The sequence below is a fragment of the Phalangium opilio genome, unplaced genomic scaffold (genome assembly GCF_054372755.1).
Source record: "Phalangium opilio isolate 3A_F unplaced genomic scaffold, DU_Popi_V2 ptg000017l_1, whole genome shotgun sequence".
NCBI lineage: Eukaryota > Metazoa > Arthropoda > Arachnida > Opiliones > Phalangiidae > Phalangium > Phalangium opilio.
In genome coordinates, this window is record NW_028324151.1 from 1,685,044 (window position 1) to 1,709,994 (window position 24,951).

A 24,951-nucleotide genomic window follows, 5' to 3' on the forward strand; every position below is an offset into this window, starting at 1 on the left:
CTTTTCGTACCGGAGACGTTTCTATAACTCTGTAAGGTGAAAGGGATGTGCCTTGAGGGTATGATAGATGGAATTGTACTCTTTAGAACAGTACCAAGTACACGAGTCTATGTTAATTTGGGCACGAAGGGTTAAGGTTTTATTAAATAGACACGTTCTTACCGGAAACGTCTATTGTTGAAAAATCCTCGAGGCATGTAATTGTAACAGCGCGCGCACGTATCCAAAACGTAGGCTTCGTATGATAAACCTAACATTCGTTCTGTTCTACAACAGAATGTTAATGCCGATGACGACGTATTATTGTCGTTTAACGACGTGTTTTGTCGCGGTGCGATTAACTCTGGCAAATACGTTTTCATTTCTCGGAGCCGTTCATCGTCAAACATGTAGCGATGAAACTATAAGTGATCATTATAGAGTTTATTAATTAGATATTTAATTAATTTAAGTAATGATTTAAAGTTACGTTTAAAGCCGAGCATCCCGAATGGTCCGTTAGTTCTTGAGCAGATTGCCAACCTCTTTTCCATAAACAAACCCTCTTTGAATAGCCTGAAATAGAAATTGTTCTCGGTGCTCGGTGTTTTTCTATAATGTCATACTTTCAAAGCTAAAGGGTTATTAATTAAAACGGATGGCGAAAGTATCCGTTGACCAGTTCAATTGGTTTTTCCTAATACTTGGGTTATTTAAATCTAAACACTCAAGTCCTATATAGTGTTTTGAATCCCAATCGATCAAGTTTAATTAAGGTAATTTTAAGGACATAAATTATAGAATAAACAACTTACGAGGACATAACGGAACGTCTTCATTATTTAAATAAATAAAATTGGGACAGGGTAGTTCTAACACAGTCCCTACGTCCATTTCGGGCCAGCATTGAACTCCGTCCCAACTTGAAAGACACGCTGTATAGCGTAAATTAAACTTACTAAATTAATATTTCCATCATTAATAGATTAGGCTTACTCTCATTTTGTTCGCTAAGTTGGCTTAATTTTGCGAGGGAGCAACATTTGTCAGCGTCGTGGCAACACCTTTGCCATTTCAGTAGGAAAGAGACGTTACGAAATGAATCACTTACTCTACCAGTATCCGTCGGGTCGTAAATTACATCGGTGTTTGGGTGAAATAGAAGACCAGTTGATTTGTTGAAGCTATTTAAGGGTTACGCAAAATATATTTCAACGCGCTACCACGGAGTGTTTACAAAGTCCTGACACCCTAGTGTGTATGATTGAAATGTACGCCTCTGTCAGTACAATTACCTTCAGCCTCAGTATAAAAAGAGGACTTAATTGGGACAATGTTATTCCCCATTAAGTAATGTGAAACACGTTCTAACTTCACTTCAGTTTCAACTTTAGGCCTTTTTGAATAATGATTCTCGATAAGGTTCTATATAGTATTCAGTGTCTCAAAAGTGAATTTGTCATCTGGGTCGATAAACCTATTTACGTGTCAATATCCGCAACCGAATAATAATTCCAAAGAAAAATAATAATAATATCGAATTCAGGCTGAAATTCAAACCCGCATCGCATTGGGGAGCGATTTAAAAATGATTTGTCATAAAAATTGAGAATTCTAGAACCCCTGAACGGTGTAGGAAAAAAAAGGAAACAATTTGTCATAGTTTGAAAGTGGGGGGCCTTTTGACGTTTCAGAATCGACTTTCCTGAAAGCGGTATCGAATGTACACCCGCGACTTCTGTTTCAAAGTGAAATGACCCCTTTTACTCCCGAAATATGCAGTATATCTTTTTTCCAATATATTGAAGGAATGAAAAGAAATAATCTTGATTTTTTTCTTTGCATAGAGCTTCTTTACACGCTCTTGCATGATATGTTTCTAACCTAAAAGCCACTTATAACTAACTGTAAATCTAACCAATGTTCTAACCTAAAGTATTTGGTTTTCTCTACGATGTTAGAGTAGTAAGATGCTGATGTCTAAAAGTGCACTTTTCGTGTTTCGCCAAAACTTTTATTAAGAGTTCTTTATTTTGATGAATTTCTAAGGCTAGTTGATCACTCACTTATAAATTCCGTGACAGTTACGAATTGCGCCGAAAAAGTTCAAAGTTGGATGGGTATATGACCTGAATAGTTCGTCAGAACAGAAGGGGATAATAGAAGAAGCATGACACTCCGTATCCTCTTAATTCTTTAGTTATGTAAGCACATGATTCTTCCCTGGTTCACCACCCTTTTTGTTTGCTCTCCTGCTTATCAAACCGTGGGGTGAATTGGATGAATTATGTTACAATTACCCCGCCCACTTTGTGGTGGTACACTTCTCTCTAAGAGAAGTATTATATACTTCTGGTCAGACGAATTGCACCAGCAAAAAAGGATTGCTCGTCAATCTCCCATCATCCGGAAGAGGAACCCTAGCTTTTTCGGTGTTGGAACAACACTACTTTCTTTTTTATATCGCGTATTCCTACGCCTTACCTTACACACGATATAGTTAATTAAATTTCCCCGCTTGTGTCAATTAATTAACAGGGGGTGTTTTCAAAAGCGGATAAATTAGATTTCTGTTTGTTTATTTGTTGACGCTGATTTCAGTATTGAATGAAAAAAGGTAATTACTAATTAGCGGAGCGCTAAATACAACTTACCTAAGTTGACGGTTCTCTTTGAAAGCGAATGATGGCATGCTATCGTAGCATTCCCCGCATGAGACGCGTTTGAAAGCGTCCACTGATAAAAGTTCATCGTTTATGCGACATTCCTCCGCTTGTGATATTAATATGTAGCAGATCTTGAATAGAATCGTCTGAAAATATTTAATAACTTGATTAAACCACTGTAGGTAGAGTATTTTAGACTCAAAATTGATTTTTCCATATGCAGGGCGCTTCACTTTTCGGGCCCTCGAAGTCTAAAAATATTAGATGACCCTTCAAGATATAAAATAAACTTTCTTTTAAAATGTCTCAAGCAATCGATAATATTTTAAATTAAAAACGTTACGTATTAACGTCTTATAGTTTCTTGTCAAGCTTCTATAACTAATGAAGGGTATTGTAGGAGAATGTAGGACCAAGGATGCTCTCTGATTAAGCCCCGTATACCTTCCACTGCATTCGTTCTATTTACGCGAACGCTAACGAGATTTTTCGAAGCGATAATAACGATCTTGACATATCCCTCCTTTGTCTTAAGAAGTATAATAGGAAAATCTCTTCCGCTCTCTTGAACCCTTTGCAGGAGGGACCAATATATATTTACGTATTTACATAAGTTTGTAAGATATGTTCACCTTAAGTTTGTCACTGGTAACTTAGAAACTGGAGCTTGTGATTGAAGTAGGACATAGATTCAGTGTAAAGCGAAGACGCCTGGTTTAATTAACATAAAATTTAGTCAAACGATGCCTTCAAGTATATGTATCTGCTGTGTAGTGGTTATCTCACCGGCTTCACAAGCGGAAGGCCCCGGGTTCGAGACAACGTGGGTGCGGAGAAATTCTTTTATGTTCGTTTGTTTAAATTGACAACTAAATTAGCTCAAAGAGATTTCATAATCGTGTGTCATGGCTCAGTGGGTAGAGCCGTTCAATGCTAATGCTTAAAGGATCCGTCTTCGAAGTGGTCAGTATCCCACAGTGGATCAGTACCCGTAGTGGTCAGTATCCCACAGTGGATCAGTGCCCGATGAAGTCGTGTCCGAAGAAGCTCGCGTGCTTAGATACCGTAGTTATTTTTTATAGTTAGTTTTTATGTCAAATAAGACCACTTCACACTCGGATAGTCGCGGGTTCGAGACCGCGTAGGCGCGGCCAAGTTTTTTATGCTCGTTAGTTTTTAGAGTTGGTTTTTAAGTCAAATAAGATTTAATCCAATGATTTGTGTTTCTGGTGAGGCGCTGCTGTAATGCGGACTAAATAGGACCTAGATGGAAGTCCTGCAAAATTAATTCTCGCTTGTCGTTCTCGAAGTAGTTATTTCGAGCTGTAAGCAACTCTCTAGCATTACGAAGTACAAGAAGGGTACGTCATACTTATGGAACATATCACTTATAAACTTATGGTATTTAAAAATTAATACAGGACAAAGACAGAATGGCATGTATATACGATGCTTAAAATGAAGCGTGGTATATAGGCTGCATCTTCAAAAAATGACTGGAGCCTTGAAATACTTAAAATGACAGTGTGACCTAATTACGTATTAATTCACTGTCCAAAACTTTATTGAGTTTGACGCGCTAAGGAAGACCTGACCAGGATAAAAATCAGGCTCCTCCAATCTTATTCTGTCGCGTATAACTCAATCCCTCGGGGTTTTTACCTCCATGCTATGGTCGTTACCGAAATTACATTTTTGGTTTGGGACTCCCACCACTCAATATATATAGTAAGCCCAAGTTCGTAGTTGTGCACTTTCTCCTTGTTTGCGTCGGGACAATATAATATACAGGGTGTATCTGATAAGTCTGCAGCCATAAATTAAGGGGGATGTTCTTTCGGAAATCGGTTTTGAGCCGAAAATTGGTCAAAGTATTTTAGAGATGACCCATTTAAATTTTATTAAGAAACTGATTCAAGACAATGATCTCTAATTTAATTAAACACTCATCAAATCATATCTCGATTTGAAACAGTGTCCCTTGTGGCCAACAAAATGGAGATACATAGAAGTTACATAATTTTCTACTCAAAATATATTTCCCAAAGAACATAATCTCCCTTAATTTATGGTATGCAGACTTATCTGAAACACCCTGTATAGTTCCCATACTGTTGGATCGATATGACGTAATATAGTTTTGCGCGTGAGTTTGAGACAAGTTTATGTATTTAGACCTCGAGACAAAATTGTTTGGTTAAGTATTAAACTTAACTACTTAATTAATTAAAATTAATGATAAGGTTATGACTTAGCGTAGAAAAACTGGGTTTTGAGGGAAATACGAGGCCATGCACGTTATTCGAATTTTAATTTTTCTGAAACGACAGAGATGCAAATTTTTCCAGTACGCTGCGGGCTATGCTAATTTTCCCTTTGAAAATGAACTTTTAAGTCCGTATTGCACCGAGTTGAGCGGCGGCCTAAGTTTGGTCAAAAACTGCAACCTTTTTCTACATAATTTTTGGGGTCTATCTCGGAATTTAATAGAAATTCTCTTTGTCTTTCATTGTAACGGAAGTAGGTCTCATTTATATTCATTTGGGGAAGTTAGTTTTATGATTTATCAGGGTTCATACAAACCTGGAAAACAGGGAAAGCCTGAAATAGAGGTCAAAAAATATAATATAATAATAATAGTAAAAAAGTTGAAATTTCTGAGGTTTGAGTAAGTTTGCTCGACTAAAAAAAACCACTCCCATGGTTATTACTCCATGGGGAAAATTATTAGTTATTTTTTTTATAGTTAGTTTTTAATTCAAATAAGATTTAGTCAAACTATGTCCACTTTCACAAGTATCAGCGGTGTAGTGGTTACCTCATCCACTTCACACCCGGAACGCCCCGGGTTCGAGACCACGTGGGTGCGGAGGAATTATTTTCTGCTCGTTAGTTTAATTTCAGAACTAAATTAACTCAAAGAGGGTTCAACATCGTGTATCATGGCTCAGTTGGTAGAGTCATTGAATGCCAGTGCTCAAAAGATCAATCTTCGAAGATGGTCAGTGCTAGAAGTGGTCAGTATCCCACAGTGGATCAGTACTCGAAGTGGTCGGTATCCCACAGTGGATCAGTACTCGAAGTGGTCGGTATCCCACAGTGGATCAGTACTCGAAGTGGTCAGTATCCCACAGTGGATCAGTACTCGAAGTGGTCAGTATCCCACAGTGGATCAGTACTCGAAGTGGTCAGTAACCGATGAAGTCGTGTCTAATGAAGTCCGTGCAAAGATACCGCAGTTATTTTTTTACTGTTAGTTTTTAATTCAAAGAAGATTTAGCCAAACGATGCCCACTTGTACGTGTATCAGCGGTGTAGTGGTTGTTTCATCCACCGCTTCACACCCGAATGGCCTGTATATTAAGTGACTCTATACACTGAAATACTTTCTTTATTCATACATACTTCCGTATGCATTACGAAATGGTTACAAATACGAAAGTTGGCGAGTGGTGAAAATTGTTGAAACCATAAAGAGCATAATAAAAATAAGCGTGACACTCGAGATACGTTTTCGCCCAAAAAAAACATGGGGAAAATGTAACTTTTATCGAATTACTGGCAATGGGATGTGTTGTCAAACTTATTATAGTTACGTTACTTATGGAATAAACGTAAAAGAAGTGCCGTGCGTCGTGACTCGGAAATAAACGATCCATCGGGGCTTGGAAATTTATGAAATGGATACATTTTACAATCGGTCCGGTCAAAAGACGAACGGACGGACGGGGCGATCTGGTCGCGGCTTTAAAACGAAACGATAGCGGAATAACAATGTTTACGCTTGCTCAGTCTGGATTTTCGGTACAGAATATAAAGACCACCATAAGTTCATAAGATACGTTCCATGATAAGTTTGTCACTGGTTACAAACTGGAGCTTGTCATGAAGTGACACGGGTCAGAAGACTTAGTAATGCAGACTAAATAGGACCTAGATGGAAGTCCTGCAATTTAACCGAGTGTAGGACTTCAATTCTCGCTTGTCGTTCTCGAACTAGTTATCTCGAGCTGTAAGTCTCTAACATTACGAAGTCATACTTATGGAACATATCTCATAAACTTATGGTGGAATATCAAGACAACGTAGTAAGGGTTTTGAGGAAACGCAGAGACACCAGGACGTCTTTGCAACGAACGCTATTCGCCTCAATTCACGAAGGAAGTCCAGGAGTGACAGGTATCGATTCCAACCGTAGTAGAGTTATAGATGGACTCCAACGGACTGGTCTCTAAGACCAAGAACTATAGCAATGTCCAAGCTGCGGGCGCGAAATCGAAACTGTTCTTGATTGATGGTATTTTACCGTTTGTTTCGCGCCGTCCCAGTGTAATTAGTCGAAAGATTTTTGTTCCAATAAAATAGCAACCAAATTTAGAAAATCCAGGTCTGGAAGATTTCCAAGATAGGCTTGGCAGTTTTCCACCCCAGTTGTAATTGAATTGTAGGATACCGCATTTCCTACATAGTATTATCCGTTGTTATTTTCAATTGAGCGAAACGCGATAAATCAAATAGAAAGCTTTGCTTTATTCGTTACCGAGTAGAAATATTTGTAAAATCGTCTTAGATGTATTTCAGGAAGTTGTTCCTTTGTTTGTTTGTTTGTTTTGCTCTTGGCGCATCTTCACAATTCCCTACCGAATTTGCCAAAATTGCGTAACACTTCGGAAGTGGTTTGATGGTTAAATTCTTCCATAAGTTTATAAGTGATACGTTCCATAAGTATAACACTACCTATACTTCGTAATGCTATTGAGAGACTTACAGCTCGAGCTAGTTTGAGAACGACTGAAGCGAGAATTGAAGTCCTACACTCGGTGGTTAATTAATTTTGCAGGACTTCCATCAAGGTCCTATTTAGTCTGTACGTACTAAGCCTATGACTACGTCACATCATGACAAGCTCCAGTTTGTAATCAGTGACAAACATATGGTGAACATATCTTATGAACTTATGTTAACAGCTATTAAACTTGTGAAGAAGGTCCTTTTCTAGAGCCCCAAGTGGTCCCAACGAGTATTTAGTGTTCAGTACGTCCCTAGCTTAGCTCAAAAATTATATAACTTGACAAATGTAGACCTAATTTTCTTTATTCCAAAAATGTCCGGATCTCAAAAGTTATTGACTTTCTTTTTCGCTTTAACCCATTTCCTGAATGAGAAATACGCCCTCGCGCAGGAGTATATTTTGTATGGGAAGTAAAATCAACAGAAACTTCCGGTTCCGGGATAGTTAAGGGGGAAGAAAGGACGGAAGTTATAGCGACGGAGAATCCTCGATTACACGCGGCGATACATCGTAATAACTTACAGACTTGATTTCTTATACCTCGAATATGGAACAGATGTCGTAATGTTTGGGATGAAAATCAAAAGCTCGAAATTAAATTTAAGAATACTCGGATATTATTTCATTCAAACGGAAATAGAAAACGGATCGAGAAAATAATTATTGGATAAACGGAAATATTTCATTTCCTATTTTAAGTTTTGATACAAGAGCCTTAATTCCCAGGGCTTTCAGATATTTTTAAGAAGTCCCTTTCCTTCTTGGTTCTAACTTCACTTCACCGTTGTCAAGTATCAAACCTGAACTGCAATAATTCTCTTGAAATCACCAACGGTCTGGCAAACAGCAAAAAAACCCATCTTTAGTTTATAAAAATATTGCTCCTTCCGTATAAAGTAGATTATAAAGACTCGTATTTCTTCTTCTTACGTAGTTTCTTTATTTCTAAGGACTATCTTCAACACATTCGAGAGACGCGTTCGCAAGCAGTTTGCGGTTTTAAATTCTAAATGGATTGAAATTTATGATCCAAGGAAATTATAGGAAGAGTTCTGGCGCTGTAAGTGTTGTTTACACGATTCGAGACACCCACGTTCTTCGTTTTTTTATTTTTCTGAAATGAAACAGACCATATAACAGACGTAAAATTTTCAAACTAGGATTTTTGAAACGATGGAATTTAAATTAATTTTCATGGTACAATCTGCCCAGTTTTAATTACACGTCTAATTTATAATTATGTCGTATTATCCTACTGACGGGACAATTGTTGCTCGTTTCTCGTTGTTGTACTTTCTATGAAAGATATCTGTCGAAAAAGAACTCGTCACTCGACCCTTTTTCGACATAAGTAGCCATTCCTTGAACGCTAACAATGGAAAGCACTTAAAAGAGCTTCAACTGGTTTTGTCCCAAAAAGTGTGACAATAATTGGCGATAAAAATTAAACTCGATGTTAGAAAACAACGTAGAAAGTTTCCTTGTAAAGTCCGCAGCTTAAACTATTGTCCAATCAGAATGATGTCTCGCGTGTTGACTTGACAACTGCAGAAAAAACATATCTTCTTACAAGAGCGTCTTTTCTTTCTCTTTTCGAGATATTGCGAGTGTCCTCCGGTGTCTCCACTCCTCCTATACGGAACTAATTCCAATTTTTTTCTTCCTTTCCTGACTTCCGGTATTATTGGAATCCCTAGCTTAAGAAACCAACACCACGGGATGTCCTCTTTCCGTGGAAAAAGCATCAATGTCTTGCCTGATCGTTAGGAGATGTTATTTTTTCTTTGGTTTGCTTCGATTAAACCCTTAACCTATTGTAACGTATGCCACGAACCAAAAGAGATTAGTCCAAGGATGGTTTTACCGACTTGACCCTATAGGGATTATACAATAGGAATCGTATATGTATACCAAAGTTCTACGACGTATCCTCTTTAGGAAATTGCTATTGAAAAACGAAACTCGTTTACAAGCACCTATACTTCTGTGTAGGAGTAAATTGACGTGGCTTTGATGTATTCTGTATACCGTAGAAGATTCTGTTTTTTCCATTATTTCTATCTTGAATTCAGGATCGTTTAGGTATAACTAAAACACGTATGCCGTGTACAGAGTGGAAATCTTCACCGGCCCTGCGTTTTTGGTACTTGAACTTCTTTGACAACGCGAGGAAAGTACGTCTTGATTTTATTTGCATTTCTGATAGCCGTTTCACAAGGGTAGGTCCTTGCAAATGTTGAGCTTTCTAGGTGTTAGGGTTCAGTCAAGCGTTTTATACATTATTCCTTACGAACCTTGGTTATTCGCCCAATTAAAATCCATCTCAATTAAGAACAATCAGGCAGAGTTTTGTATAGCCCTCACTAATTATAAAAACTGTTATTAATTCTACTAGAGTTCTCTGTTAGAAAAGGTTTCCTAACATGTTTTCAAAAGTTAATGACTTTTATCATAAGTTTATAAGTGATATGTTCCATAAGTATGACACTACATATACTTCGTAATGCAAGAGAACGACAAGCGTGATTTGATGCACGTTGGTTTTGTAGTCCATTTTTGTAGTTAGTCTATACTAAGCCTTTGACAGCGTCTCACCAGGGTGACCAGGCATAGCTTTACGAGAAACTTCGTGACAAGCGAATCAGTAACCAGTGACAAACTTATGGAACTTGCGCTTTTACTCAGTACGCGTACTCCGTTTTAACCAACAAACAACTCTAATGAAGAGGGATAAATAATCATATGACGCTTTCGTGTTTTGAGCGAGATTTATATCAACAAGCCATCACGTACTTGGTTTTTTGATTTTCAAAGTGTATTACCTCTACGATTTTGTAAAACCTTTTGTTAACAGTCACTCTTAGTCGAGTTAGTCAACCCCAAACTCAACTCTCGTAAATGTAGTGCACGTTATATTTCATTATAGTTTTAAACTAGCAAGGGCTAAAATTCTCTTCATTCTAGATGTTTTCTTTGAAACACGTATCTCACTGCTTTGTCTTATTGACGCTTTGTTATCTGACTACGCGGTCAATGTTCTTCTTCAAGAACAATTTTCAAGGAATATCCGCTTTGACGACGCCTTCCAATTACGTCTATTATTTTGTTTTAATTCTGAGCTATCTTGGCGTCCTTCAGAAGCTCTTCATGGTTACCATTGGATTTGCTGGTCTAATATTTTACGAATGTTTTCCGGGACCAGTTCAAATGAAAGCGTGTTTATCGAAATTACCACGTCTTTCATTTAGAATCGTGACGCGTGGCGATTATCCGAAATTAATTACTAAAAATACCAACTCGATGAAAAACATTTTCTCGGAATTAGGCTTGAAGAATTTTATAATTGAGATAGTAACGGAGAAAGAGATGGATTTGCCATTAGACCTGGTACAAATTGTAGTTCCGCAATCTTACAAAACGAAAAATGGATCAATGTTCAAAGGTACATAACGTCTACTCTTGGCTGCACTTTAAATTAAATGTTCAATTAACATAACATTATACCTTAAAAAAACGGCCTTTTACTAAAAATAAAAGGAAAAATCAATGGTTTCTTATCACAAAATTGGTTTAGTAGCGTCTGCTAGCCACTAAATCCTTGCCTCTCGCAGCCTGTGAGCATTCAACCAATCACGTTGGGGTAAGTGGTTCAGGCTAGCAGACGCCACTAAACAAATGGCGGGTGGCGAAGTAGTCCTCCTCGTCATGTTTAAGACAAATTAAATGGTAATTATTTTGAAATAAGAGATCATTTATTTCATTTTTAATATTTTTCCTTTTATATTTAGAAAATGGCCCTTCTTTTAAGGTATTATCAGTTATTTAACCTGAGCCTTTCCTTTAACGATGCGTAAAAATTCGAATTTAAACTGTAGCTCGGAATCTTCAGTATTGCTTGGAAGAAGGGGTCAGTTGTCTTTCGGACGAAGACTGGATTGTCCATCTGGATGAAGACAGTCTTTTAACTACCGAGGCTCTGAAAGGAATCGGCAATTTCATTTACGAAGGAAAATATTGCTATGGAGAAGGGGACATATCCTACGATCCGGACAACTTAACTGGAACTTTGACGCAAATTCTCGTAGCCATTCGGGTCATTTGGGACAAAAGTTTCTTTAAAGTCCCAGCATTGGCTTTGAAAGAGTTTCCCTCTTGTATGAAAGGTTCATTTGTTATTTGTAAGAATTGTACGGAAAAGGAGGTGTCGTTCGACGGAGGTCTTAACGGTTCGATCGTAGAATTTGTATATTTTTCTTATAAGGCGTTTAATATGGGCTACCGAAAAGGCTGGGTCGAAGGTCAATGTCTTGAACAGGGTACCCTAACGGTTAACGAATTTCTGAATCAAGTTACGAGAGTATCTACGGGTTTGAATTATGTTGGGAAGAGTGACGTTATTCGTGGGGTGAAAGATTGGATAATGTTTCTATTAACTCGCACTGTTCTTCAAGGACACGCGCTTTATCTAATGTCCTTACTAATTACCTTGTTTGCAAATTCTCAATTTCATAACGGTGTCTTTTTAACTTTAATGGGCCTGATTATAGCTTACGATATTTACGTCGGGATATTTTATTTGTATCAGAAGTACGATCACTTTTCAATTTGGAAATCTGTCTTTTACTTTCTGGTGAATTTACTTATCGGGGCTTTTTTTTTCAACGTGGTGTCAGTGATTGCTCATTTTGTATCGTGTGTTCAGAAGAAACCGCAATTCAAAATTACTAAGAAAGCTGACTAATCGAGAATCGCCTTCAAAATAATATTGAAGGAAGAATTATTCGATCAGTTTCGCAGTTTCTAAGAAATCTGATTAATCACTTATTTTTTAATTATGATTAATATATATTTGGGAAATTATATTGAAGGTAATAACGTAAATAAATAAATGCACTAATTATAATAAGTAGATTTAGTTCATATTAACTCAACTGCTTAAAGGTTTTTGTAGAAATGTTGCTAACGTACTTACTAAACTGCGTAATATTTTAATATTAAATTTGATCACATCTGTTTTTAAAATGGGCATATTCAAAATTGCCAAAAATTCCCCCGCGTTGTAAGCGTCCTTGCAACGTTCAGCGTTCTGGGTGTAAAGGTTTAAGCTAGGCTCGATGTTTTGTCAGTCAAGGATTTTGTTTCGAACCTTGGTTTTTCGCGCAATGAACATTTTGAACGGAATTTTTATCAACCAATCATGATGTATGGTTTATTTTTATTTTGGAAGTATACTCCTATACGATTTTGTAAAACTTTATACAGTTGTTATGTTAACAGTCATTCTTAGTCGAGTAAGTCAACCCCAAACTCGCGTAAATGTAAGTTATAGATCATTATAGTTTCAACTCGTCGCAAACTAAAATTCTCTAATTCTAGATGTTTTCTTTGAAACACGTATCTCACTGCTTTGTCTTATTGATGCTTTGTTATCTGTCTACGCGGTCAATGTTCTTCTTCAAGAACAATTTTCAAGGAATATCCGCTTTGACGACGCCTTCCAATTACGTCTACTATTTTGTTTTAATTCTGAGCTATCTTGGCGTCCTTCAGAAGCTCTTCATGGTTACCATTGGATTTGCTGGTCTAATTTTTTACGAATGTTTCCCGGGACCAGTTCAAATGAAGGCGAATTTATCGAAACTACCGCGTCTTTCATTTAGAATCGTGACGCGTGGCGATTATCCGAAATTAATTACTAAAAATACCAACTCGATGAAAAACATTTGCTCGGAATTAGGCTTGAAGAATTTTATAATTGAGATAGTAACGGAGAAAGAGATGCATTTGCCGTTAGACCTGGTACAAATTGTAGTCCCACAAACTTACAGAACGAAAAATGGAACAATGTTCAAAGGTACGTCTGGGATCTCAACAATTGGGAGCGCGACAATTTGGAGGGCTGATAATTGGGTTTCCGGCAATTAGAGAATTTGAAAATTGAGTGATCGACCATTGGGTGGCAATGAAACCCACAGAGCATCAATTGTGTGAATAAAAAATTTATTAAGTAAAAATAGATAGTTTTAAAAACCACAAAATTCGGATGGTCAAAATTTTATGTTCTGCGAGGTCAGGTTAGGTTAGGTTTGGTTCAGTTATGTTTTGTCTCTCGCCAAAGTTTTCTAACTTTCTCAACAAATATTTACTTTTTGAAAAATAAATTTTCTATTCACCCACCTAATTGTCGGACACTCAATTTTTAAATTCTCCTAATTATCGGACCCTCAATTTTTTAGCCCTCCAAATTGTCCAAAACCCAGTCGTCGTCACCCAATTGTGGTAGACTGAATACGTCAATTGTTGACTGAGCTTTAACGATGCGTAAAAATTCGAATTTAAACTGTAGCTCGGAATCTTCAGTACTGCTTGGAAGAAGGGGTCAGTTGTCTTTCGGACAATGATTGGATTGTCCATTTGGATGAAGACAGTGTTTTAACTACCGAGGGTCTGAAAGGAATCGTCAATTTTATTCATGATGGAAGGTATTGCTTTGGAGAAGGGGACGTATCCTACGACCCGGACAACGTAATTGGAACTCTGACGCAAATGCTGGTGGCCATTCGAGTCATTTGGGATAAAGGTTTATTGAAAGTCCCAGCATTGGCTTTGAAAGAGTTTCCCTCTTGTATGAAAGGTTCATTTGTAATTTGTAAGAATTGTACCGAAAAAGAGGTGTCATTTGATGGAGGTCTTAACGGTTCGATCCTAGAATTTGTATATTTTTCTTATAAGGCGTTTAATATGGGCTACAGAAAAGGCTGGGTCGAAGGTCAAGTTCTCGAACAGGGTACCTTAACCGTTAACGAATTTCTGAATCAAGTTTCGAGACTATCTACGGGGTTGAATTATGTTAGGAAGAGTGACGTTATTTGTGGGGTGAAAGGTTGGATAATGTTTCTATTAACTCGCACTGTTCTTCAAGGACACGCGCTTTATCTAGTGTCCTTACTAATTACCTTGTTTGCAAATTTTCAATTTCAAAACGGCCTCTTTTTAACTTTAATGGGCCTGATTATTGCTTACGATATTTACGTCGGGATGTTTTACTTGTATCAGAAGTACGATCACTTTTCAATTTGGAAATCTGTCTTTTACTTTCTGGTCAATTTACTTATCGGGGCTTTATTTTTTAACGTGGTGTCAGTGATTGCTCATTTTGTATCGTGTATTCAGAAGAAACCGCAATTCAAAATTACTAAGAAAACTGACTAATCAAGAATCGCCTTCAAAATAATATTGAAGGAAGAATTATTCGATCAGTTTCGTTGTTTCTAAGAAATCTGATTAATGACTTACTTTTTAATTATGATTAATCACTTACTTTTTAATTATGATTAATCACTTACTTTTTAATTATGATTAATCACTTACTTTTTAATTATGATTAATCACTTACTTCTTTTAATTATGATTAATCACTTACTTTTCAATTACGATTAATACTTATATATGGGAAATTATATTGAAGGTAATAACATAAATAAATGCACTAATTATTATAAGTAGATTTAGTTGATATTTACTCAAGTGCCTAAATAGTTTTTGGAGAAACTTTGCTGACGTATTCACTAGATTATACTTAATATTTTAATATTAAATTTGATCAAAGCTATTTTTAAAATGCGCATATTTAAAATTGCAACAAATACCGCTACATTTTAATTATTCATCGAACTAAAAGAGTTCTAGATATTTTTCCCTGTGTATTTTTAAGAGTACCAAAATCCCCTTGACAACTTATAAAAATGCATAGGTCGTACGGTCGTACAATGCGAGATAAGCAGTTGCAGTTTCTTTCTTTTCCTTTTTCCCCTCGCAACTCTGAGTATTTCTTTTCTCTTTTAAACCGTATTATAGTATTTAGTATCCCAAGAGATGCCACGGAATATATTGTCCCGAAGAAAGATAGCTTTCGAAATAATCCGATAAAAAACCAAGGAAGCGGTTCCCATATAACTTTGGACACAAAAGCTGCTCGCGATTCTGCGGGGAAAACCCATATTTCTCTTCTTTATAAACGAGAATTAAATCGGTTGCCGAAAGACATTTTTCTCGACCTCAATTTCAACATAAGAAAGTCCTTTCTTTGCCCTGAAATTATTATTGATAAACCGATGTTTCTTGAGCAAACTAAGAGTGTACGACGAGACTTCGGGACTAACAAACCAATGAATACAAGAGAGAATCAAACTGCTGTATGTTTATATCGAATAGTCCGTGGGTCAATTGAGGGGAAAAATGCTAAATATTGTTTATCTCAGTTGATAAATGGGATTTGTTTTGGGTTTGGGCTCACGTACTAGCCTGCTGGAATTGAATTTCCAGAACTCTCCTCAGTAAAGAAAATTCAGTAAATTCGCAAAGGCACATCTGCGGAGGTAAGTCGTGGTACACGTGTTACCACCGCGCCTTTTCAATGCTGGATTGCTTTTTATTGCATTCAACTTTCACAGTTGGCAATATGAAGCTTTATTCAGGCGCACCTTTTTCTGTCGACGCGTCATCTTAACGCGTCACAGATCGGCAACAGCAACAATTTGAAGCTAATTCGCGTATCGATCTGTTAGTTTTACTTTTTGTTACGAACTTCAATGAATCAATCTCGCTTGTGTTTACGTAATACGCGTTTGTTTATTCGTTAATATTTAAAAATATTATATTAATATTAATATTATTCGAATCATTTTTGAAATCTGATTCCATTTTCTGAGAAAACAAAGAGGTTTCCTTGGAAATTAGAGAAACCAATTTCTCCTTGCCTCGACGCGTCAAAACCTGGAGGCGATTACGCAGAATGGTTTAGATATTTAGAGAAAATGCAATAGGTTAGATATTGGTCTTCCCGTGTTGAACTGGCTACCTTTGTAGTATTTCTATGTAAAGTCAGTTCAGAACTGATCTTGAAGGTAGACTACATGTTCTACATGCATCATTATCTGAAGAAAAAATAACCCAACTGGTTAAGCAACTGTCTGGAATACTTTTGAAATACCTAAACCATACTGTATATTGAAATGAAAGTTCCGGAGCCTAGGAATAAAATTGGAAAATAGGGAGACAATTTTTCTTTCAAAGTAAAAGGAACTGCAAAAAGGGATTCGGGCAATTTATTTTGCTCTCGCGCTATTTTCAATTCATGGTGGCCGGTAGTGGTACCTATATGTTCACGTCTTCGCCGATTTCCCGCTCGATTCGTCTTTCAGTAATATTATGCAAATTTGATTTGACTGTTCACCTACGCGGTGAAATTTAAGAAGAAAAAAAACAACCCCACTCTCGATGCTCTGAATTCCCCTCACATCACTAAAAGTTTAATCTATGGAGCGATTAAACATTTCATTCCGTTTAGTTTGTCTTATTCTTTTTATCTTGGAATTTAACGTATAGGAACGTGTCTTTTAATCTTGAAAGAAAAAGGTATAGAACTAAATTGAAATCCTCGCTCTTCAAGAAAAGTAATATAAGGTATGCGTACGTTGAATTTAATTAGAAACGTTTCGAAAGGTAAAGATGTCTCGAAAATATTTGCAATTTCGAGGTATTATTAGTAGTTTCGTATTTTAATTAGAATACTTCAAATTATGGTACAAGGTCATACGTGTAGGGCATCAAACGTCAATGCGTAGACGCTATTATTTAATTATTTTCGTTGTCCGTCCGTCGAGAAATTAGTGCTTGTTTTAATAAGATCAGATATAAAGAAGTTTAGATAGCATTAAAGCAAAGGCCGGCTCCTTTGGTGCCCCTTAAGGATGGCTTTTCTACTGCATAGTGGCTAAGACTAGTGAACTACGTCTGGTGTTGCCCTTTGGCTGGGGTCAGGGATATAACAGGCCTAAGTGGATGACCTATCGCCTGTGTCTGTTGGTTTCTTAGCGAGTAATTCATGGAATAGTCCATTCTTTGAACTTCCGCGTTTAAATGAGACATTTTTAGTCACAATTGGAACTTTTCTTATCACTGTTCCGTTAGCAGAGGAGCATTATAATACTAAAGATATCACTGACACACAATGGAAGCGCGGCTCAATTATGTAATAATTTATCATTAAAATGAATCAATCATGCGGTCTGCACTACCGCAATTCTGAAGGTTAACAAAAAGCCCTTTTGAAATATATACCATAGAATTCTCCCCTTATTTGACCTTTAACCCTAAGTGTGTTCTATTTTTGGTCTTTTCTATTCAGGTGCCTGGGGAATAAGGAAAACTTGATCCTCCCAACGGGGGATTTATAAAAACCCAAGGGATCACGCGGCGGTATCAGAGCGGCCCTTGGTCCCTAACACCATTATATGGTATCCTCCAGGTTAACTAGTACCTTATTTGCAAATAGATAGGTTTCTTTTAATACACAATAGCCCCCCTTTTCTGGCAATAGACTTGAAACTCTCTTTGTAATTCTTGATATATATATATATATTTCTTCGTCTAAAGGTATTATTACCTCAGCGTTTAACCTTCAAAAACAGCTGCAAATATGTATTTTCATCTTTGACAATTCCCATTGTTACTTAAATAAGTAGAGTTAGAGTTGGAAAAAATATAAACTCTCTACACAGTTATTTTAAGCAAATTTAAAGGGACATATCAAAACGGGATAAAACCCCTCCTACCCAACGTCAGACCTACGCTTACCCAATCATCTTTACACCCCAACTATCCTTCTACTTCGTAAAATCCTCCATCATGTCGATGTAAATGGGAGGAGCCTTATGGAAGCCCCGCTTTGATATTTACTTAATCTTCGCACATTGTATTCGCTCATTCCTTAACACATACTCGAATTTTGTCGAGGAGTGATTAGCCCCTCGGTTTTCACGGAACATAATATAGTAATAAGAAAGTTTATAATAGAAAAGAAAAAGAACTTAAGAAAAACTTGGCGTGGGTTAGGGACCGTGTCATAACCGTGTACTAGAATTTTCCATTTTCTAGATTAGGAAATTTAACACTTTTCCCAAAGTTATATCATAAACAGGGCTGATTAAAGTGTATTTGAAATGATAAATCTACTATCGTGTCTCGTAGATTCGCAATTTGATAGGACCGAGTCTAACTAAAAGGCATTTATCATCTTCAATCACGTCAGTCGGCTTGGCTAAGTGGATTCACCGCTAGAAACAGCTCTCGCCACTCATTTATAAGCTAATAAGCCACACCGTATTTGAATATAGTACGTAATAGACAGTTTAAGACACGAACCGCGTCTTCATGAAAAGTGGTCAAACATCAGACTCTATTTTAAGTTAACCCATGACTTTGATAAAGGGTCACCACCAGAACGTTGTCTGGAGTCATACAAGTTTTCTGATGGTTATAGTTGCTTAAACTGTCTATTATTCGTACATAGACGGTTGCGCTGCTGTCTCGCCCAGGCTTCTAATTACAAATTTCGATTTTCCATAAAGGCTAGACCATGCAGTGTTTATTTCGTAGTCTCACATGGTTTATTCTCGACGCTTTCGTGGTTACCACGAGGGTCCTTATCTAATTGACAGTTTTAGGGGCTTGACATTATCATCTGTTTTGGTATATTTACACTAAAATTTCATCAATTTTGTTTTCGCTTATTTCGGGTTGAGATCGTTTACCCGCGTCTTTTAAGAATTTGTGGTATGTCCATTTAGACGTGATCAGTCGAAAGAGGATAGTATATACCTAGGTATTAAAATGCCCCCAGCGATAAAGTTTTAACTCAAGCTACGAAAAGCATTTTGGGTATAGAAGGGAAATCGTGTTCTCTACCAATTCCGGAGTGTGTACTGCAGTCTAAATGGACTAGAGCTCTCTCTTTCAGTTTAGTTTAGGAAAGAAGACTTTTACGTAATTGAATCCAGTTGACCTCGAAGAACGATCCTCTCTTCAACAGGTTTAGCAACCATTTCGTATATATATTTAAGTTAAAATAGGCTTTCGTGAAATTAAATCCTATTTCGAAATAGATGTAATTCAATTTAGAGAAAAGTAATAGATTTCGAAATTAATGACCAGTGACCAATATGGTAGGGTAAAAAAACAACCTCCTGAACTTTCTATCAAATCTCGTGAACTGTTTATCAATTCTCGTGAATTTTTTATCAATTCTCGTGAATTTTTTATCAATTCTCGTGAATTTTTTATCAATTCTCGTGAATTTTTTATCAATTCTCGTGATATTTCTTTTTTTTTGGCAAAGATCACGATTCCAACTCTATGCTTTTTCGTCTCCACATATTCACCCTATAATCTGGTAAACCCATCGACAAGTAACATGAGCAAATGGAATATCAACGAACTGACTCAACCCGTTTTCCAATAAGACTTCGAAAGCAAAACTTTACTTATTCAGAAATGTCAAAGCTTCGAACATTTCTTCATGTCCAAGTTAATATCAAAGAAAGAAATGGTTTTTTTTTTGGCATCTCACTTCTGTCTGTTGTGATCTGTTTATGAATAATTTTCGCATTATGCAAAGTTTCCTCGCGGGTGAGTCTTCATTTGACGCTTGTCTTAAAGTTCGCGATTGCAATTTTTTACGTCAACATATAGAACGAAGCGTGTTTGGCTAACCGTGTTATTAGTCACCGCAAGAAAAAACCCTTATCCACATCCCTTTCTAGGAATTCTTCAAAAGACTGGCTGCGGAGATCTCTCAGAAGTTGAGGTTATACAAGTACGGTACACGGTTGTTGTTGGTCTATAATGTCTACTAGGGCGTTTTAAGAGCGGCTAGCTCAACAATTTTCCAAGTTAGGGCTAACCCTAACTCCGGAACTCTCTTGTCTAACATTCTTCTTATAGGAGAGCCAACAAACTCGTAAACACAAAGTAATATAATATTCCAAGAGTTAGGGGAACGTACCTTCCTTCAGACTCGACGAACGAAAACTACTTTCTTCGTACGAGATTAAGCATTGCGTATTCGTACACCCTAGCTTTCCTTACTCTATCGAGGGGACCAGACAGATGGGCCATTGTTTCTACAATAAAATGGTTGAGTGAAAGAAAATTCATAACTCAATCACGGATCTTATAAACAATATTTGGGATGGTAAAACTATCCACTTTGAGTCGCGCAAAAATTATGGTCATACGACGCGGTCAAAGTTCACGCGTACGTGGCTAGGCTGACCAACCATTTGCATTCTAGAAACGTTAGGTTTAATCTAGACATTATTCCGTAGTAAACGTACGATATAAAACTGAAATGATACGCAATGAGACTCGTTTTCGTTGATGCTTTGAAGTTCCCCTTCTCGTCCTACTTATAATTCAGGGCAATAAACGAAAGCAAAATATTCATTCTCCGGAATAACTTAAGGAAATGGTGGTTTTCTCGCCATTCCTTTGAATATCATTATCGCCTTTTCCACGTGCCGGACGCGGCTCTATTGCACGAGATGCAATGTATATATATGGCCGCTATGTTAGAACTTAGAAGTATATGAGAAACTTTATATTACTTAAATATGGAGGCATTGTGTAACGAGGAGGTTCCGGTTTTGTTAGCTAATTATCTCCGTTGGGATAATGAGGTTTGGTCGGTATATGGTATACTGTTCGTTAGTAGATAAATTCCAGGAAATCAGATCGATTCGCCCTGACATTTCCATATATATCATCCGCAAAGATTACATACATTTACGTAGGTTTGTATTAGTCTTTAGGGGAATATAAAATTCTACTTTTAACAGCTCTAAATTTTGCCTTAGTTACCATTTTAATTTAACAAAAAAACTTAATAATTCAACTCTTCAATCAGTTTATGCGTAAGTTCATCTTGTACACGAGTATAGTCAGCATCCCTTCTTGAAAGCTATCAAATTACGTGATTTCCCTAATGTACAGACAGCGAATCTCTACGGATTCGTTGACATTGAGAAGCATCAATCGATATGGCAATCAGCAATTGGCAATCACTTCAATCAAGAACCCATATAAGACACGAGAACGTATCAACAACCCATCTTACAGGGTTCATGCAAACCTGGAAAACTCATGGAAATAAATAGTTGCCAAAAGAAATTAGATTTTTTGGTAAAATTCAGGGACATTACTGAAGTTTGAGTAAGTTTGCACTAAAGGGGTTGCTTCAACGATGAAAAACCACTCCCGTTGTTATTACTCCATGGGAAAAATTATTAGTTTTTTTTATAGTTGGTTTTTAATTCAAATAATATTTAGTCAAACGATGCCCACTTGTATGTGTATCTGCAGTGTAGTGGTTATCGCATCCGCTTCACAGACGGGAGACCACGGGTTCGAGACCACGTGTGTGCGACGGATTTCTTTTACGATCGTTTGTTTAAATTTACAACTAAATTAGTTCAAAGAGGCTTTATCATCGTGTATCGTGGCGCAGTTGGTAGCGCCATTGAATGCCAGTGCCCAAAAGATCAATCTTCGAAGTTGGTCAGTATCCTACAGTGGATCAGTGCCCGAAGTGATCAGTATCCCACAGTGGATCAGTGCCCGAAGTGATCAGTATCCCACAGTGGATCAGTGCCAGATGAAGTAGTGTCTAAAGAGGTCTGTGCTCAGATACCGAAGTTATTCTTTTAAGTCAGTTTTTAATTCAAATAAGATTTAGTCAAACGATATGCACTTGTACATGTATCAGCGGTGTAGTGGTTATCTCATGCGCTTTAAACCCGGAAGGGTCCGGGTTCGAGACCGGCGGTGGTTCTTATTATTTTTTTTAGAGCTAGTCAAACGATGTACACTTGAATATGCATCTGCAGTGCTTTCGAGCACATTGGTATTTTGAAATGTCATGGACATATATGGAACAAAACCTGGAAAACTCAGGGAAATCGGTTGTCCAAAAGCTTTATGAACCCTGATCTTAGCTTCGTGTGATCTCATACCTCATACATACGAGCCTTGCAACTGCACGAGGGAAGAACACGAGATCACAGCATGCACACTCATTTTCAGCCCAATTCTATACTCTTAAATGCTCTCACGTTTAATGTTGGTTCTTGAGTTCCATTTAAACGAAACCAATTTATACATTTATAACTCTAGAAACCGCGGATCAATTCGACGTAATCAACTTTTCTTTTTAACAAAATGGAGCTGGTCAATTGCGGCACTAACGACCCAAAATTTAAACTTCGGGGAGGGTACAATACATTATTAAATTGGTTCTTTCGTTTCGTGAACAGAATGTCCCAAACTGGGCCTAAGGCCTGTGTTGAATTTTGTATATTTACTAGAGTCCCTCGTTACTTGTCTCAAGGGCTGTTGCTAGAATATTAATTGCTCCTTGCGGCTTTCAAAGCTAATTATTTCCACCGCAAACTACGCGTAAGACATGTTTGTAGACATCCGCTGGCTGAAATAGAGAGGTTAAGAAACCTAACGTGACCCTGCAACGCCATAAGAAAGAGTGCAGTTTGAAATATCTTAATCTCCAGACGCCTGGATTATTTTTTTTTCATTGAAGTTCTTAAATTCTCTAGTTTATTTCTTGGGCCATTACGTTGAAAATTAATTACTTTTGCGTGAATCCCTTTTGAATATAATTAGGTCCCTGAAATTGTTAATGAACCTTCGCCCCAATGAACTCTTAAAAAACATGAATCAATTAGAGACTTAAAATTATACATTAAAAAAGAAGAAAGTCAAATATGTTGGATTAATTAAATGTCTTTAAATACTATGTTTAAATTCAAATAATAATTAACTTGCAGGCCTATTTTTTGTATCAAAGACATATTGAAAGGTGCTGAAGCCTGAAGATAGTTTAGGCTTAACAAATTCGTCTACTACAGTTAGTTTTAGACATTAAGACGGTACTAAAGGTTAGAAACTTGGCTAGATATTTTAAATACGAGATTGTTTAGTTTTAAATATAAATAGAAGTTTCCTGAAAAATAACGCCGAAGTTTTTTGACAGATCTGTTTGAATAACGCCATGCACTTACGCCCTGCACTGAAATGTTTCAACGAGGGGGTAATCACTCCCCAGAGTTACGTGGTAGTAATCCATTTAAGCGCGTTCAACGATTACGTAGAGTGTCTAACCCCTCGGTTTCCTCGCTCGGATTTCGGTTGGAAAGAATTGAAATGGGATGGAAACCAAGAACCGTAACACGGGCAAAAATTCAAAAGCTTAAGCTTCTTCAAACACTACATCAAGCTCTGACGCGCTTAAAAATGGGGAAAAATAAGAATTTCCTGATTTATTGGGAACAGCTTTAATCTTGCTTTCCGAATTCTTTTATGAAAGTAGATCGATTTATAAATACTTTCAACTCTCTTTCATCTTACGACCGTAACAAGAGTCTTTAGGCTACATTTTTCTATAGACTTGTATTAAACTTTAGTTTTTCACCCAAGAAAAAAGCAATATGGTTGGGATATTAAGTGACTTTTTCGCATTACCATAGAGGATATACAATAGAGCAGTCGATAATTTTTGTATTCAGATCCGGTTAAATTTCTTTGGAGCTACCCTCTTGGAAGATTTGTGATTACTTTCGTCTAAATATCACTCCATGCCTTCAAGGAGGATATACAGTAAAGCAGACGGCATTTTTCAACCAATAACGAATGATACGTCTTGTACAGAAGGCAAGCAACCTTATGCACTGGTTGAAGCAAAAGTGTCTACTCCTCTACTTGTATATCCTCTATGGAATTACCGAATAGAAACTAATCTTTGAAGATAATGCAATTTATAAAGGGAGTTTCAAACGAGAATACTAAGAACACTTAGCGTTTGAATTAAAGGCCAGGATATTTTAATTAGCATAATTAAATAACCTGTTGCTTTACGCTCAATGGATTGACGCAAACGAAAACGCAATTCTGATTTTAATTATTTAATTCAGACTGGAATCGATAACTACAGGACGGACCTTTGTCCAAAATTTAATCTTACGACGTTAAAACAATATTTCAAATTTCAAATTTGGAAAGCATAGCGGAAATTAATTTCGACTAGACCTACAACGTCTGGGGTTTTTTATGGATGGCTTAATTTGTTTCGAATCGAAAATTTTATGACCCGATTTGGGTTTTAATCGTAACACAATCGATTTGTTTTGAAGAAATTAAGGAAAATATTAAATAACGTTAGCTTACTGAGGGGTAGGTCACTCCCGCAATTGTTAACTATTATTATTTCATTGATTAATTCTTATACTGACACAAAGACGTTAAATAGTGCTTCAAAGACACCAGTCTTGCGCCAAATTAATGTGGTCAAACACAAAACAGACTCTATTTTACTCCCTTCTTTGGAAAAGGGCCTGTTTAACGTTCACACTATCCATCCTCCCAGTGGAATAGACCAAAATTAGACCTAAGAAATACTCGAGATCAGATAGCCTTTATTTATCTTTATCCTTAAATTCCTTTAGGTCTTGAGAATAATCCCTCGAGTGGGATTACTCTAAGTTCTTTTCTTTCTTCGAGAAAATCTTCTCCAGAGGTTTATACTTTATAAAACTAGCCAGTATCATGCGACGGAGAACGTGCATGAGATAACCCTTTTGCTAAATCTTCAAATTCCTCGTAAGTATG

The 24,951-nt window shown here is 36.9% G+C and overlaps 1 protein-coding gene and 1 long non-coding RNA gene across 5 annotated transcripts in view; one reads left to right on the forward strand and one right to left on the reverse strand.

Moving 5' to 3' along the window:
* LOC149702339 (calcitonin gene-related peptide type 1 receptor-like) overlaps window positions 1–24,951 on the reverse strand; it is a 31,199-nt gene that overhangs the window by 5,681 nt on the left and 567 nt on the right. For all 4 annotated transcript variants that reach the window (XM_089866127.1, XM_089866126.1, XM_089866129.1 and 1 more), the window contains exons 2-6: window positions 2,634–2,791; window positions 976–1,163; window positions 795–914; window positions 470–555; window positions 163–401 (exon numbers count right to left, since the gene is read on the reverse strand). In XM_089866127.1, the coding sequence (XP_089722253.1) occupies window positions 163–401; window positions 470–555; window positions 795–914; window positions 976–1,163; window positions 2,634–2,791 (791 nt within the window). The remainder of the gene's footprint in view (window positions 1–162; window positions 402–469; window positions 556–794; window positions 915–975; window positions 1,164–2,633; window positions 2,792–24,951) is intronic.
* LOC149702340 (uncharacterized) overlaps window positions 1–24,951 on the forward strand; it is a 31,346-nt gene that overhangs the window by 2,172 nt on the left and 4,223 nt on the right. The window contains exons 3-4 of the long non-coding RNA XR_016381721.1: window positions 17,627–17,746; window positions 24,789–24,942. This is a non-coding gene — a long non-coding RNA (uncharacterized LOC149702340). The remainder of the gene's footprint in view (window positions 1–17,626; window positions 17,747–24,788; window positions 24,943–24,951) is intronic.